The 15,931-nt window shown below is 51.8% G+C and overlaps 1 protein-coding gene across 2 annotated transcripts in view; it reads right to left on the bottom strand.

Moving 5' to 3' along the window:
• Window positions 1-200: 200 nt before the first annotated feature.
• Window positions 201-15,931, bottom strand: part of CREBBP (CREB binding lysine acetyltransferase) — a 1,382,831-nt gene continuing 1,367,100 nt past the window's right edge. For both annotated transcript variants that reach the window (XM_085628465.1, XM_085628466.1), the window contains one exon: window positions 201-3,502. In XM_085628465.1, the coding sequence (XP_085484591.1) occupies window positions 1,358-3,502 (2,145 nt within the window). In that variant the 3' untranslated portion in view covers window positions 201-1,357. The remainder of the gene's footprint in view (window positions 3,503-15,931) is intronic.

Here is a 15,931-nt window from a genome sequence, read left to right as displayed (position 1 = left end):
TATTTCATGCTATGAAAAATGCATCTTTAACCAGCACCTATAGCAAATTTTGACCAATGATGGATCTGCAGGAAGTAGTATCCTTTACAAATTCAAATGACCAGATCCTTAACTGAATCAAAGTTCTCAAGAAGAGCATTTAGAACAAAGAGCAGCAAAACAGATTAAACATCTTCACATGGACTTCAAAGGACAGAAAACATGTTAAAAACGTCAGTAATTTATATCAATTTTAAGCAATACTTTATGTACAATGAAAAAAGACATGCATAGTCCAAATACAATGTTGAAAACAGCATTTTCATAACAAAAAGAAACAAAAACAGGAAAGTGTTAATAGCATGTACATGGATTCAAAGAGGACCATACTTTTGCCTGCTGAACAAAGTATATTTCACAATATGATATAGAAGGAAGAAATGAACTGCTCCTTTTCTCAATGGGCCTCTTTTTTGCATTCTATACAGTGATTAAGTCTTCTTCTTTGTATTCCTTATTTATAAGTAATTACAGGGATCGCATGATTTACATGTTTAGAAATGCTTTTCCTCATTTTCAAGTTTCACGCAGAAGAAAGCAGGTTACTCCCACCCCCAAAAAAGAAAAAAACACCTCCTTTTTAACTTAAATTAAGCAAGGCTGAAAGAAATCGTCCCATATCCTCTGGTTTCCCCTCTCTTCAGTATATGTTGTTTTGTTGGTTAAAAGAGTTTTTCTTTTTGCCAGAGAATAAAAGCAACAGTGTCCACATCTGCAAGACAAGGGGCTGTCAGACAGTATTAGTGTGTTTGTGTGTCTGTGCAAAGTCAATTCCTATCTCTGAGACAGGAGTCAGGGCCTTCTACCCTCATACCCCAAAGGGAACACTTGAAAATGCCAGCAGAGATTTCATTATTGAAAAACTAAAATATTTTGTCTGTTTAACTCCTTGGAAAAAAAGCTGCTTGGATTCAGTTGGAAGAGTGTCTACCTTCAAAGAAAAGTTTCTAAATGGTTTCTTTTCATCGTTTTGTTGTGAACAGCAAATGCTCATAAGTCACAAATACAAATTAAAAAATATGAATATAATAAACTTCTTTTCCCCATTAAAAAAAGAAATTTCTTTTTTAAGAAACAAGTGAACAGTAACAACAAAATAGAAAAAAAACCTGCTCAGATAGTTTAACTGCCTGGTTTTAACAAAAAATATATTCTTTGTAATGTTTACTTTGTTTTTTTAACAGCAATTAATAATTCCATGTGTAGGAATTTGCAGTTCAATCTAGGAATGAAAAGTTGCCTAGAAGTCTGACATGTAGCAGTACAAAATGGCCAAAGAACATGAAAGAAAACAGGAAAGGAGAAACCGCCACAGATGCTACAAACCCTCCACAAATTTTTCTAGTGTGTCGCCCGTGGTGTCACCCACCAGGGATAATTCGTTCGATAACACACTCCTATTCGGTGTGTTTAATTGTGGAAGCATTGCACTCTGTTCCGGGTTGCCTAAGTGCCCCTGATCCATGGAGCCAACCATGGTTGCCACAAGTCCTGGGTGTGGGGAACCTGTCTGAGGTGAGACATGATGTGGAGAAGGCTGTATCCTTGGGGATGGGCTGGAATGTGAAGGTTGGGATTGGGGACGGGGGGACTGAACAGGGGCTGGAGAACGCACTTGACTACTGAGAGAGGTAGCCATCTGCTGACCGGGAAGATGAGATGCAGAGGGTTGGCCAGTAAGCAAGTGCTGTTGGGGGCTCATGGGGTTAGCTTGGCCAGAAGAGCCCATCTGCTGCTTCAGTTGCTGCTGCTGTAAAAGTCGCTGCTGAAGTGCTTGTTGAATGCTAGGTGCTCCCTCACCACCAATGGCAGTTTGACCAAGCTGATTAAGTTGCCCTATTTGAGGCATTTGTCCCATTGTTCCACCTTGAATTGAAAGGTGCTGCTGCATTCGCTGCAATGTTTGAGAGTAACCCCCTGGTCCTTGAGGCTGCTGAAACTGGCTGTGTCCAGCTATTCCAGCTGCCATGCCAGCAGTTCCCTGTTGCTGCTGCTGTAAAATCTGTCTCCGTATAATCTCCCTGTACTGTGGACTCACATTTGCTAGGCTAGGGCTGTGGCCTGGATTCATAATGCCAATGGCTTGAGCCTGGGTGTTCATACCTCCCATTCCTTGTTGTTGGGGAGGCACAGTGGGTCTTTGGATACCCACCTGCAATGCATTTATGTTCTGCAGGTTAGGCTGAGGGTGCATTGCTGATTGCTGCATTACAGGTTGTGTTTGCTGCATTCCAGTCTGTGGCTGCTGCATGCTGGGCTGTTGTGGTTGCATGCCAGGTTGGTTTGCCACATATTTAGCAGTTCTTTGTTTAATAAAAGCTGCCATAAGTTGAGGGTTGGACTTCAAGATATTTAGAACTTGCTGCTGCTGCTGAGGAGAGCTGGGTGATTTCAAAGTCCGCAGAAGGTCTTGAAGTGCATTAGGTGGGATATTGCGGGGCTGCTGTGGGACACCTGGCATTCTCGGTCCAGCCACTGCTTGCTGTGCTGACAATGGGATGACAGGTCTAGGCAACCCTTGCTGCGGAGGCATGGGGGCTGTCTGCCACTGTCCAGGTTGCAGGCTGCCTATGACCGGAGGCCCATTAACTGGGTTAGGTCGTGGTACGCTAATGGGTACCTGCTGTAACTGGCTTACCGTACCAACAGCTTGGTTTACAACCCCTCCCCGGCCTGTAGCTAAGCCACTGTTGATGTTGGTTACTCTATAAAGCTGTTGCTGCTGTGCTTCTCTCTCAATCTGACGGGCAGCTTCCACAGCAGCTGGTGGGGGCTGAGCAGGTGGTGGCGGTGGGAGAGGAGCTGGGGCCACCTGGTTAGCTGGCTTGCCTTGCAGAACAGTAACGGGTGGCTGATTACGCACCACAGCAGGGAATCCAGGTGATGCCATGCTGACAGGTGAAGGAAGAGGTTGAGAAGGAGGCTGCGGGGTCTGTGGGGTGCTGGGCTGTTGCGTTGGAGTACCAGGTGTTGCTGAGGTAGGCGAAGGCAAGCTTTGCTGAGGCACATTGCGGGTGTTCATGGTAGCAATCCTGCGTCGCATGAGCTGGGCTTGCTGGAGACGGTGCTGAATCTGCTGTTGCCTAAGTTTCTGTTTGATGTTGAGGCAGAAGGGAACAGGACACTTGTTCTCCTGGCAGTGCTTCGCATGATAACAACAAAGTGCTATAAGCTGTTTGCATACTGGACAGCCACCGTTTGTCTTGCGCTTGCAGCCCTTGGTGTGTTGGACCACTCGCTTCATCTTCTGGCAGGAAGGCAATGAGCAATTGGCATTACGGCACTGGCAGGCATGAACCAGGGACTGGATACAGCGCTGGATGCTCAGACGCCGAGACTCTTGGGGACTCTTGGATTGAGCATCTCCCTGGTTGTTGCTCTCCTCGTCCAGACCAAGGCCCCATTTAACCATCTTGTGCTCGTGTCTCTTAGTGTTGTAGCAGTTAACGCAAAGGTCATAATCCTTTAAGGAAGAAGAGAAAACAATATCAATTACTTTATGCTAAGCAATACACTTAAAAGAACAAAGGAACACCCAAAATCTGAAGGAACGGATCAGGTACTTTCCCCAAATAGATTAAATAATTCATCAGATGTGGACCTCTGGCAACAAGACTTACCTTGACATATTTAAATAAAACATCTGAATACACTAAACAAAAATAGTCAACGTTCATTGATTGCTATGTTAAAGTTCAGATGCAGTTATCAAACCAAGTGTTGGACCAACATGATAGTTAGGTGGCCGCAAAACATCAAATTTTAAATGCTGCCTATTATTTTTTCTAAACGTGAGTTGCAGCTCTACTGGCTACATCCACAGGAATTCACTCAGTGACAGCTGTAATAAATCAACCTCATTAGTTCAAAAACTTGGATCGACCTGCATTTCCTTGTCATTTCACATAATTCCTAAACGTTTGGTGCAAGTCTGCTCTAGTACAGTCCCTTTGTTTTAAACAGAGAAGGCTAAAGTTATAGTAAAAATAGTCCCACTTTGTGATGAGGTAAAATATCCATTAAATACATGGTAGCAAGTACCGCCAATTAACTTTCCTCCAAACGGACACGTTACTTACCTTCGGTAATTCCTTATCTGGTAGATACATGATCTAGCCACAGATTTCTTACCTGCGAACTTCCAATCGTCAGGCTGGATCCGGAAGATTTTTGTTGGCAGACCAATGTGCGCCGGCAGATGGTGTAGGTCGACTCTGCGTGGCATTGTATGGCGTTGAGTTTGTTGTGACGTCTGCGTAGTGTATATATGTGCCACCTCGGCAATCTGACATCAGTACTTTTTACAACTTTCCACACCAGAAGGGCAGAGCCATGAAGCTGACTGACAGTGGTGTGTTTATACAAGTAGGGCCCTGAAGGAAAACAGCCCAGACAATCTAGAACTGATCAGCAGTGCGGGGAAGATAGGTGGGTAGGTAAGGAATCTGCGGCTAGATCATGTCTCTACCATATACAGCGTTACCGAAGGTAAGTAACTCGTCCATTGGATAGTAACATCTAGCTGCAGATTCCTTACCTGTAAACAGATATCCAAGCTATACCATCCCAGGAGGAGGGAATGCCGGAAAATTTAAACCAGAAAGTCCTGTAGGACCGAACAGGCAAAGAGGCCCTCCCTACGGACCCAATTGTCCAGGTAAACAGTGCTTTGCAAACATGTGCATGGATACTCATGTTGCTGCCTGGTAGATGTGAAGTACCGGGACACCACGCTGGAGAGCCGTGGTGGCTGCCTTTGCTTTAGTTGAATGAGCTCTGAGACCTTCAGGAGGCGGTTTCTTTGCCAGAGCGTAACAGATCTTAATGCAGAGGAAAACCCATCAGGCGATGGCCCTTTTTTGCACAGCACGTCCCTTCTTCGCTCCAAAGTATCCCACAAACAGTTGGTCGCTCACCCGGAATACTTTAGTGCGGTCAAGGTAGAACGATAACTCTCTTTTTTTGGGTCCAGACAGTGGAGGAGACCTTCTTCCTTAGAAAGAATGGGAGGAGCATAGAAGGTGGGCAAGGTGACAGATTGCCCCAGGTGGAAAGGTGTCACCACTTTAGGCAAAAACTAAGCACTATCTTGCCTGGGAAGACGGTCAAGTAAGGAGCTGAGAAGTAAGCCTGTAATTCGCTCACCCTCCTGGTAGAAGTTATGGCCACTAAAAAGGCTGTCTTAATGATGAGCAGCAGGAGGGGGCAATGGTGCAGCAGTTCGAGTAGTGCACAGAGATAAATGAGTACCAAGTTAAGGTTCCACTGAGGCATGATGAAGGGGGAAACAAATGTGTAAGCCCCTTCAGGAATCTATGTATGCTAGGGGATTTTAATTGGGAAGGTTGGTCTGGCAACCGTAGAAAAGGCCGAAAGGTAACCCTTCAGAGTGCCCAGGGCAAAGCCAATCTGGGCAAGAGACAGGCTGAAAAGAAGAATGTCAGAAAGAGAGGCAGACAAAGGGTCACTAGACTGTTCTGTACAATATTTACAACTTTTTTTTACCATCGAGAGGCATATATCGACTTAGTGGAGGGACGCCCAACCACCAGAACAACGCATTGCATAATTTGGGAGGAAGGTCGAATGCTGTCAACTGTAGCTGCTCAATCTCCACGCAAGGAGGCGGAGAGTTGATGGGTTCGGGTGGAGGACCCTCCCATGCTGCTGCGACAGAAGATCCTCCCAAAAGGGCACCTGATCAGAGGATTGATGCACATTTGCAGAAGCTCAGGATACCAAACTCTCTGTGCCCAGTCTGGAGCCACAAGAATGACTTGTGTTCAGTTGCTCCTGATCTTCTTGAGCACTCTGGACAGGAGTGGTATGGGTATAAAGGTGGCCTGAATTCCACTCAAGACATATAGCGTTGCTGAGCGAGAGCCACCTTGTAAACTCCAATGCACAAAACTATTGACAGCACTTTCTCGACAGAGGCGAACAGATCTAACCGAGGCTCTTCCCACCGCTGAAAGAGTCCTTGCATCACCTCCGGATGGAGACGCCACTCGTGATCTGCTAGGCACCGATGGTCGAGTAAGTCAGCCCTGACGTTCAGGGAACCGGCCAGGTGTTGAATCTCCAGGGATATGTCCTGTTCTAGCCAAGTCCAGAGACGCAGGGCCTCCTGACAGAAGGTCCACGACCCCACCCCGCCTTGTATGGTGCAGTACCACATGGCAGTGGAGTTGTCCATGAACACCTGAACCAGCCTTTTCTTGAGAGATGGTAAGGCGGCTTTCGGTGCCACTCAGATAGCACAAATCTTCAACAGGTTGATGTGGAGCCCGGCTTCTGCCAGAAACCAGAGTCCTCTGATCATCGCCTGCCCCGGAGTGCTACCCCATCCCAGGAATGACGCATCTGTCACCACTGTGAGATTTGAGTGGGGAAAGGAGAGGGGTCTGCCTGTGACTCATTCGCAGTTCGTCGGCCACCACTGCAGATCTTACGCAGTTCCCTCCAAGATCTGGACCAGGTCGTGAGATTTCCCCGATGGTGCGCCCATTGGACTTCAGGTCCCACTACAAAGCCCACATGTGCAATCTGGCATGATTCACTTGCAGGATGCAGGCGGTCATGAAGCCCAGCCGTCACAGAGTAAGTCTCACAGAAATTGAGGATAGAGGCGGATACATCGATATAGTCTGAATATCCTGGACACGCCGTTCGGTAAAACAGGCCCGAAACTGCACTGGGTCCAGAATAGCTCCAATAAAAGGGAGCGTCTGGGAAGGAGTCAGGTGTGACTTCAGCACGTTGATAGTGTACCCCAGCGAATGCAGGAGGTTAACCATAGCCTGGAGATGTGAGACAACTGCCTAGGGCGAGCCCGCCTTCAACAACCAGTCATCGAAATAGAGAAAGACTGGAACCCAGGTCTCTGCAAGATGAGCTGCGACCTCAGCCATCACCTTGGTGAACATCTGAGGGGCGCTGGTGAGGACAAAGGGGATCACGACAAACTGAAAGTGCTTGTGGCCCACTGTAAACCTCGGGTAGCGACGATGAGCAGGCAGGACAGAATGTGGAAGTAAGCGTCCTACAAGTCCAGCACTGCCATCCATTCTCCCGAGTCCAGGGCAGACAGAACCTGAGCCAAAGTGAGCATATCAAACTTCTCTTTTTTAGGGAAGTAGTTGAGGGCTCTGAGTTCGAGGATATGACAAAGGCCTACATCCTTTTTGGGTACCAGAAAGTAGTGTGCATTGCAACCACAGTCTACTTCAGGCATTTGAACCCTCGCTATGGCTCTCTTGGCCAAGAGAGTTGTGACTTCCTCTCAAAGTACAGTAAGGTGATCCTCCGTCAGCTGATTGTAAATAGGAGGCATGGAGGGAGGAGTAGACTTGAAGGGGAGGGAGTAGCCCATTTAGACTATTTGCAAAACCCACCTGTCCGAGGTGATGTCCCGCCAGTGGTGGAGGTGATGGCCTAGCCTGCCATCAACTGGACGCCTATGATCTGGGAAAATTGGACTGGGAAGGTTTGGAGGCGGAGGAGGGAGAGGAGATGGTGCACTAACTTGACTTCTGGCTGCCTGATCCACGGGGTTGGGGCGAACCGTGTCCACAGCTGCGCAAGGTTAGAGACCTTGCACGGCCCTCTGGCTAGGGTAGGGCTGGAGTGCAGGAAACCCCTTCCGTAGCCTCAAAAAGAGAAAGGCGGCGAAGGCCGGGATGATACTTACAAACCCAAGCACTTGCCTGTAGCCTGCGACTCCTTGAAGCGCTCTAGCACTGTGTCTGCACGGTCTCCGAAGAGATGGGAGCCATCAAAGGGCATGTCCATCAGATTTGCTTGGACATCCCTAGAGACGCAAGACATTCTCACCCAGGCATGGCGTCTAACTGCCACCAACAAGGAAATCTCTCTGCCCAGCGAGTCTGTTGTGTCAAGGCCACAGAGTATAGTAAACTTTGCTGCATCCCTTCATCCCCCGGAGCCTCTGTCCTGGGTTTGGACCATGTCCCCAGAAAAACATCAGTCAAACCCTCATTGAATGGCTACAAGGGTTCCGTGGTGCAGAGGCCAGGCGACAGGACCTCTGTCAAGACATTGGTCTTGATTGCCACAGTAGGAAGCTGCAGATCAAAGACCTCCGTAGCCCTACGCACCACCATGCTGAAGGAAGCTACCTCCTCCATAGCCAGGTTAGGAGGGGAAAGTTTGCCAGGCTCTGGAGAGGTATCCAAAACCAAACCACTGTCATCATCAATTTCCTCAGACAAGTCAATTTCTTCTGTGTAAGGAGGGACTTCTAAGGGGTGCTGGATCTCCTCCCAATCCTCTTCATATCCTAGCCCTCCTGAATAAGGCTGAGGATCCAGCATAGAGCCCAGAGACCCCGACGGCGCCAGTCTGGAGGTCGCCCGACTGGCTCCTTGTCATCGGGGATAAGAATGGGGCCAGCGACCTAGAGGGTCTAGGTGTTGGACGCGAAATCTGAGAAGGTCGAATGGGTGAGATAGGTTCCGGTCTGGGAAAGGGGCCCAAAGGTTTGCCGGCAGTGTAAGGCTGCCCAAATATGTCGCACATGGAGTCAAAACTATTAATTGGGCGGGGGTCGCTGCTAGCCCCGGAAAGGGAGGGAAACGCAGATCCAACCCATGCACCCGCTCCATGGAGCGGGGCCTCGAATGCTGAGACGACTCATCGGGTGATTGATGGGGTAAAGTCGACGAGAGTGGACATGAGATCTCTGAGGTGCCAGACGCCAGGCCGCAAGCAGCTTTAGGGACTGCTCCCTCAAAGCTTTCAGCGCAATGGCCTGGCAGTTGGAGCATGACTTTGGGTAACGGTCGAGCACCAGGCACTAAAGGCACACGGGTGGGGGTCCTTAACAGACATGGCACTGTGACAGGAGCCACACGGTTTGAACCCAGAGGTCTTTTTGGACATGCTACACACACACACCAAAAAAAAATAGACAAAAAGTTGACAAAAGTACATTAAAAAATGACAGGGGGTAGCTCTCTTCGATGGAGCTGCGCTGTCTGATGCAGAAGAACAAGTTACTTACCTTCGGTAACGATGTATCTGTAAGAAACATTAGTTAGTTAGATTCCTCACCTTAGAATATCCCCAGGCGTCAGACTGGATCCGGAAGATTTTTCGTCAGCAATACCCCTTGCGCGTCGCTAGGCGTCGTCTGCGGCTCCGCGTCCGCCGTCGGCGTCGTGCGCCGGGATGACGTCGTCGGAGTACTTAGACGCCGCCCTCGCGCGCTGACGTCAGTTCTTGTACATAGCCTTCCGCGCCAGGAACGCAGAGCCATGCAAAGACCGACACTGGTGCCAAAAATAAAATCTAGGGGCCTGAAAGGACAACCTTAACCCTAGATGTCAGTTCGCAGAACGGGGAGGATGGGTGGGTCGGTGAGGAATCTAACTAACTAATGTTTCTTACAGATACATCGTTACCGAAGGTAAGTAACTTGTTCATCGGAAAGAAACACGTTAGTTAGATTCCTCACCTTAGAATAGATACCCAAGCAATACCATCCCCGGTGGTGGGTCTGCGAACCAAGATCACACCAGAAAGTCCTGGAGGACAGAACGGCCAAAGAAGCCATCCCTCCGGACTTGGCTGTCAAGGCAATAATGCCTGGCAAACGTGTGTAGCGAAGCCCACGTCGCCGCCTGACAGATGTCCTGCAAAGGGACTCCCCGTCCCAAGGCAGTAGTAGCCGCCGTGGCCCGAGTAGACTGGGCGCGCAGCCCAGCAGGAGGGTCCTTTTTAGCCAAGGAATAGCAAATTTTTATACACAAAACGACCCACCGAGAGATGGTCCGTTTGTGCACAGCTTTCCCCTTCTTAGCGCCCACGTACCCAACAAAAAGCTGGTCGTCCACCCGGAACTGTTTAGTGCGGTCCAGATAAAAGGAGAGCGCACGTTTTGGGTCCAGACGGTGGAGCCTCTCTTCCTCTTTGGAAGGATGCGGAGGCGGAAAGAAGGTGGGCAAGGTGACAGACTGCCCAAGGTGAAATGGAGTCACCACTTTAGGAAGAAAGGAGGGACGAGGCCGAAGGACAACCTTGTCCGGATGAACAGATAGAAAAGGAGGCTTTGAAGATAAAGCCTGGAGCTCACTCACCCGTCTAGCCGAGGTGATGGCTACCAGAAAAGCAGTCTTTAGAGTTAGAAGACGAAGAGGGCAATTGTGAAGAGGCTCGAAGGGAGCGCACATCAGGAATGTCAATACCAGATTCAAGTCCCACTGAGGCATTACAAAAGGGACAGGAGGGAACATGTGTGTAATGCCTTTGAGAAAGCGTGTAACCACAGGGGACTTGAAAAGAGAAGGCTGATCAGGAAGCCGCAAGAAGGCGGAGATGGCAGCAAGATAACCTTTCAGGGTGCCCAGGGCAGAGCCCTGCCGGGCCAGAGAAAGAAGGAAGAGGAGAACCTCAGAAAGAGGGGCGGAAAGGGGATCCACAGCCTTTGCTGTGCACCATGCCACAAATTTGTTCCACCGGCAGGCGTATACCGACTTTGTGGAGGGACGCCTGGCTGCCAGAATGATATCACAGACTTCAGGAGGCAAGTCAAATGGCATCAACTGCCGCCGCTCAATCTCCACGCATGGAGGTGGAGGCTGGACAGGTTCGGGTGGAGGACCGTCCCCTGCTGCTGCGACAGAAGATCCTCCCGAAGGGGCAGACGTATCGGGGGATCGGTCAACAGACTGAGTAGCTCGGGATACCAGTATCTTCGTGCCCAATCCGGAGCCACCAAGATGACTTGGGCCCGGTCGTGCCTGATCTTCTTCAGCACTCTGGGCAGAAGTGGTATAGGCGGAAAGGCGTACAACAGACCGCAACTCCACTCGTGACGAAAAGCGTCGCCGAGCGAGCGCCGCCTTGGAAATTCCAACGCGCAGAACTGCTGACATTGCGCGTTCTCTTCGGTGGCGAATAGATCTAACCAAGGCTCTCCCCACTGCTGAAAGAGACCTTGCGCCACTTCGGAGTTCAGACGCCATTCGTGATCCATCATGCACCGGCGGCTGAGTTCGTCTGCTCTGGCGTTCAGAGAGCCCGCCAGATGTTGAACCACTAGGGTGACGCCCTGGTGTTCCAGCCACGTCCAGAGGCGCAGAGCCTCCTGACAAAGGGTCCACGACCCCACCCCGCCCTGTTTGTTGCAATACCACATGGCGGTGGTGTTGTCCGTGAACACCTGCACGACACTTCCCCTGACAGAGGGAAGGAAGGCTTTCAGTGCAAGCCGGATCGCTCTCAACTCCAACAGGTTGATGTGGAGACGAGACTCCGCCGGAGACCAGAGGCCTCTGATCTCCGCCTCCCCCATATGGCCACCCCAACCCAGGAGGGACGCATCCGTCACTACGACATGCTCCGGTTGGGGACGGGAGAGGCTCTTGCCCTTGACCCACTCGCGGTCCGTGAGCCACCACTGCAACTGCTGTGCAGTGCCCTCCGAGATCAAGACATGGTCGGACAGGTTGCCGTGATGCTGGGCCCACTGAAACTTCAGGTCCCACTGCAGAGCCCGCATGCGCCGCCTGGCGTGATGCACTAGTAGGATGCAGGAGGCCATCAGCCCCAGAAGCCGCAACACTAGCCTGACCGAAACCCGGGATAGAGGCTGAAAGATGGGAATCAGGGCCTGTATATCCCGGACCCGCTGTTCCGGTGGATGGACCCGGAACTGCGCCGAATCGAGAACCGCTCCGATGAAGAGGAGCTTCTGAGAGGGACTCAGGTGTGACTTTGGCACGTTGATGGAAAACCCCAGCAAATGCAGGAGATCCGCCGTAGTCTGGAGGTGGGAGACGACTGCCTGGGGCGAGCCCGCCTTCAACAACCAGTCGTCGAGATAGGGGAAGACTGAAACCCCTGATCTGCGCAGATGAGCTGCGACCACCGCCAACACTTTCGTGAACACCCGAGGGGCACTGGTGAGGCCGAAGGGGAGCACGGTAAAGTGCTCTTGGCCCACCGTGAACCGTAGGTAACGCCGGTGGGCCGGCAGGACGGGGATATGAAAATATGCGTCCTGCAAGTCCAACGCTACCATCCAGTCTCCAGGGTCTAGGGCAGCTAAAACCTGAGCCAACGTTAGCATCTTGAACCTGTCCTTTCGGAGGAAGGCATTGACGTTCCGGAGGTCCAAGATAGGGCGTAGGCCCCCTTTGCCCTTCTTGGGAACCAGAAAGTAGTGGGAATAACAACCACGACCTACTTCTGGGCTCGGAACGCGCTCGACGGCCCCCTTGGCCAAGAGAGCCGAAACTTCCTCGCGGAGAAGATTCAAATGATCCCCCGAGATACAGTGGTGCTGCGGTGGCATGGCTGGAGGGGTCGTCTCGAAGGGGAGGGAGTAGCCCCTTCGGACGATTTGCAGCACCCACCTGTCCGATGTTATGGACCGCCAGTGGAGCAGGTGATGGCGAACTCTGCCGCCCACTGGCGTGGTATGGGCCTGAAAGCTCGGACTAGGAGGGCTTTGAGGCGGATGCTGCCGGGGTGGAAGTGGGCTGACCACGTCGGCCTCCATTTCCGCCACGGCGTAAGCCACGTCCGCGACCGCGCGCAGGTTGGTTCTGCGGCTGGTGGCTTTGCGGACGTGAGGAGGCGCCCCTTCCTTGGCCACGAAAGGGGCGAAAAGCGGAGGTGTGCGCCCGCGGAGCCGAGAGGCCCAAGGACTTGGCCGTAGCCCGGGAGTCCTTAAAGCGGTTCAGCGCACTGTCCGCCTTCTCACCAAACAGGCGAGTGCCATCAAAGGGCATGTCCATGAGGGTGGTCTGGACATCCCCGGAAAATGACGTGGACCGCATCCAGGCGTGGCGGCAGAGCGCCACCGTGGTTGAAATCGCCCGACCCAGCGAGTCCGTGGTGTCAAGCCCACATCGTATGGCGTGCCGTGCTGCATCCCTCCCATCGGCCAAAGCCTGGGTAAGACGCGTCCGGACCTCCTCCGGGCACAGGGGCAGCACGTCCTCCACCGTATCCCACAGGGAATGGGAATTACGGTCCAAGAGACAGGCGGTATTTAAGGACCGCAGGCCCAAACTAAGGGACGAGAACAGTTTCTTGCCAAACTGCTCGAGTCTCTTGGAATCCCGGTCCGGCGGAGCGGTCGGGAAGGAGGATTGGGAGGTAGAGGCCTGGATAACCAGACTCTCGGGGGTGGGGTGTTGGGACAGGAAACTGGGGTCGCCCGGAGCAGGGCGGTGGCGCCTGGCAACGTTCCTATCCACAGGAGGAACTGTGGAGGGCTTGGACCAGGTGCCCTGCAGAACGTCAGTGAGGGCCTCGTTGAACGGCAGCAGAGGCTCAGTGGAGCTTGCTGAGGTTTGAAGCACCTCAGTGAGGATGTTAGTCCTCACAGCCACGGCAGGCAACTCGAGCCCAAGGGCCTCGGCCGCCTTGCGCAGCACCACAGAAAACGCTGCACCCTCCTCCGAAGCCACGGTCGGAGAAGTGAATCCAGTGTCTGGCGAGGTGTCCAGCCCACTGGCCTCCCCCAGTTCATCTGCCCAGTCCTGAGAAAGCGGTGACTGAACAGCCAGAGGGTCCTCGAACCCCTCCCAGTCGCCCCCTTCTTCCGATTCCTGATAAACAGGAGGAATGATCGGAACCGGACTGTAGAGATGGTAGGACTCAAGCGGCGTCGGATGCGGCGTCGGGTCCGGATGAGGGCTAAACTGGGGTGTCGGCGTCAAAGGCGTCGGCGTCGCCGGTGACGGCGTCGGTGGTTCAGGCGTCGGCGCCGGTGGAGGAGTGACTAGGTCAACCGGCGTCGACTGGGGCCCAGGCATGGGCCCCGCGGGGACCTGCGGCGTCGAGACCGGAGTCGGCGCCGGGGCTGGAGCCGCCGGCAGGCAAGGTCGCCCAGTCGAGTCCGCGGGGCCCGAAGGCGCGCCAGCGGGCGTCGACGGCGGGGCCAGGCTCCTCATGGCCGAGAGGAAGGCACTGACCTGCGCCGGCGTCGCGTTAGTCCCAGGGACCGGAGGGTATGGGGACGGGCGCGGCGCCTGCGGCTCCGCCGGAGCCGCGGGGGTGGAACCACCCTGACCCTCGGCCGAGTCGCGCGACCGGCGAGGGGAGTCCGAAGAGCGGTGTCGCCTCTTGGACTTCTTTGAGCGTTTGGACTTACCCGACGACTTGGAGCCGGACGATCGATGGCGTCGGCTAGGGCTCCGCGAGCGATCCTTGGACCTCCTCCTGGACCGGGATCGCGCACGACGCGGAGCCGAGTGGCGAAGCTCGAGAAGCTTGCAGGACCGCTCCCGCCTAGCCTTCGAAGTCAGGGCCTGGCAGTCGTTGCACGACTCCGCGTCGTGGTCGGGACCTAAGCAGTAGAGGCACCGGCGGTGGTGATCGGTCACCGACATCAGTCGATGACAATCCTCGCAAGCCTTGAACCCAGGCATCCTACCGGCACCAGATGTCGACAGACAAGGATAAAAAATGATCAAAAAAGATTTAGTCAAAAAAGACTAAAAGGGGTAGCTCTCCCGGATCTGCGCTTACTGGCGCGGAAAAAAGAAGAACTGACGTCAGCGCGCGAGGGCGGCGTCTAAGTACTCAGACGACGTCATCCCGGCGCACGACGCCGACGACGGACGCGGAGCCGCAGACGACGCCTAGCGACGCGCAAGGGGTATTGCTGACGAAAAATCTTCCGGATCCAGTCTGACGCCTGGGGATATTCTAAGGTGAGGAATCTAACTAACGTGTTTCTTTCAGATAGAAAAGAACTGACGTCTGTGCGCCATGGTGGCGTCTATATAGATGACGCAGACATCACAGTGACTAACTCGACGTCATGCGGAATCGACCGGCGGCACCTACTGATGGGCAGGTGTCCAGCTAAGAAATTTCTTCTGAGCCAGCCTGACGCCTGGAAGTTCACAGGTAAGGCATCTGTGGCTAGTTGTCTCTATCAGATAAGAACTTATGCAGTCCTTAATGAAGGAATATCAGACTTGCTTACTTCCTTCAACAACTTTAGCCCCTTCAACAGACTGGGTTGTCCTCACAGAAGAGGCCATTACGTTGTGATCAAGACAGAGTAGAAATCACAGGAAACAAATTGTGAAAGGAGGATTCAAACAGTGGGGTGCTAGACAGTTTATATTGTGCATGGTGGGAAATACCGCCATTGCTCAGGGAGCCTTGAGTGGTTAAGATACCACTTAATTAACTGGAGGTCATGTACAAGGTTTTGTGGACTTAAGGCCAGACAACTCCATCCACATCATTGCCCAGAGTGACACTATTACTATCACTCCAGATGCCAGAATTCTTCAAAGCATGTGAATCTAGAAGATATTTCGGGGGTCAAAAATAATATTTTCTCTTATAAATGTCAACACATTGGAAATTAAGCTACATATTGCAGATTTTTAACACTTTTATAAAGAAGTAATATGGTATTAAAAATCAGCAATGCAAGCTACTAGCTGGTGGAAGGCTTTCCCAAACATGATATGAACTAAAGGATTTGGTTTTGAGTCAACGGAGGATAAGATTGTCCAGAGAAGAAATTCACTAAAGCATTGTTTTCCAAACTGTAGTTTGGGTTGCAAGCCGATGTTTGTTGAGCTGGGAAGGTGGAAGCAATACATAACGAGCATTGGCAAATCCAATAGGTCTCGCCTTTGGGAACTTATAAGTGTTTAGTTATCCTTGGTGCATTAACATTAACTTTTGCATAGCTAAACACTTATATGGACCCAAAGGCGAGACCTATTGGCTATGACAATGCTTGTTATGAACAGGAGCACAATCTCAACACTTTTTCTTGCCTAAATTTAGATTATGCCGTTGTCTGGGAACAGACTGGTGTAAATTAGGACATTTTTCGTGCCCGGATCTAAGTTAGGACCCTACAGCGTGATATGCTTATCTCTGCTGATAA

Source organism: Triturus cristatus, chromosome 10, assembly GCF_964204655.1.
Source record: "Triturus cristatus chromosome 10, aTriCri1.1, whole genome shotgun sequence".
NCBI lineage: Eukaryota > Metazoa > Chordata > Amphibia > Caudata > Salamandridae > Triturus > Triturus cristatus.
This window is presented reverse-complemented; position numbering and strand designations above follow the sequence as displayed.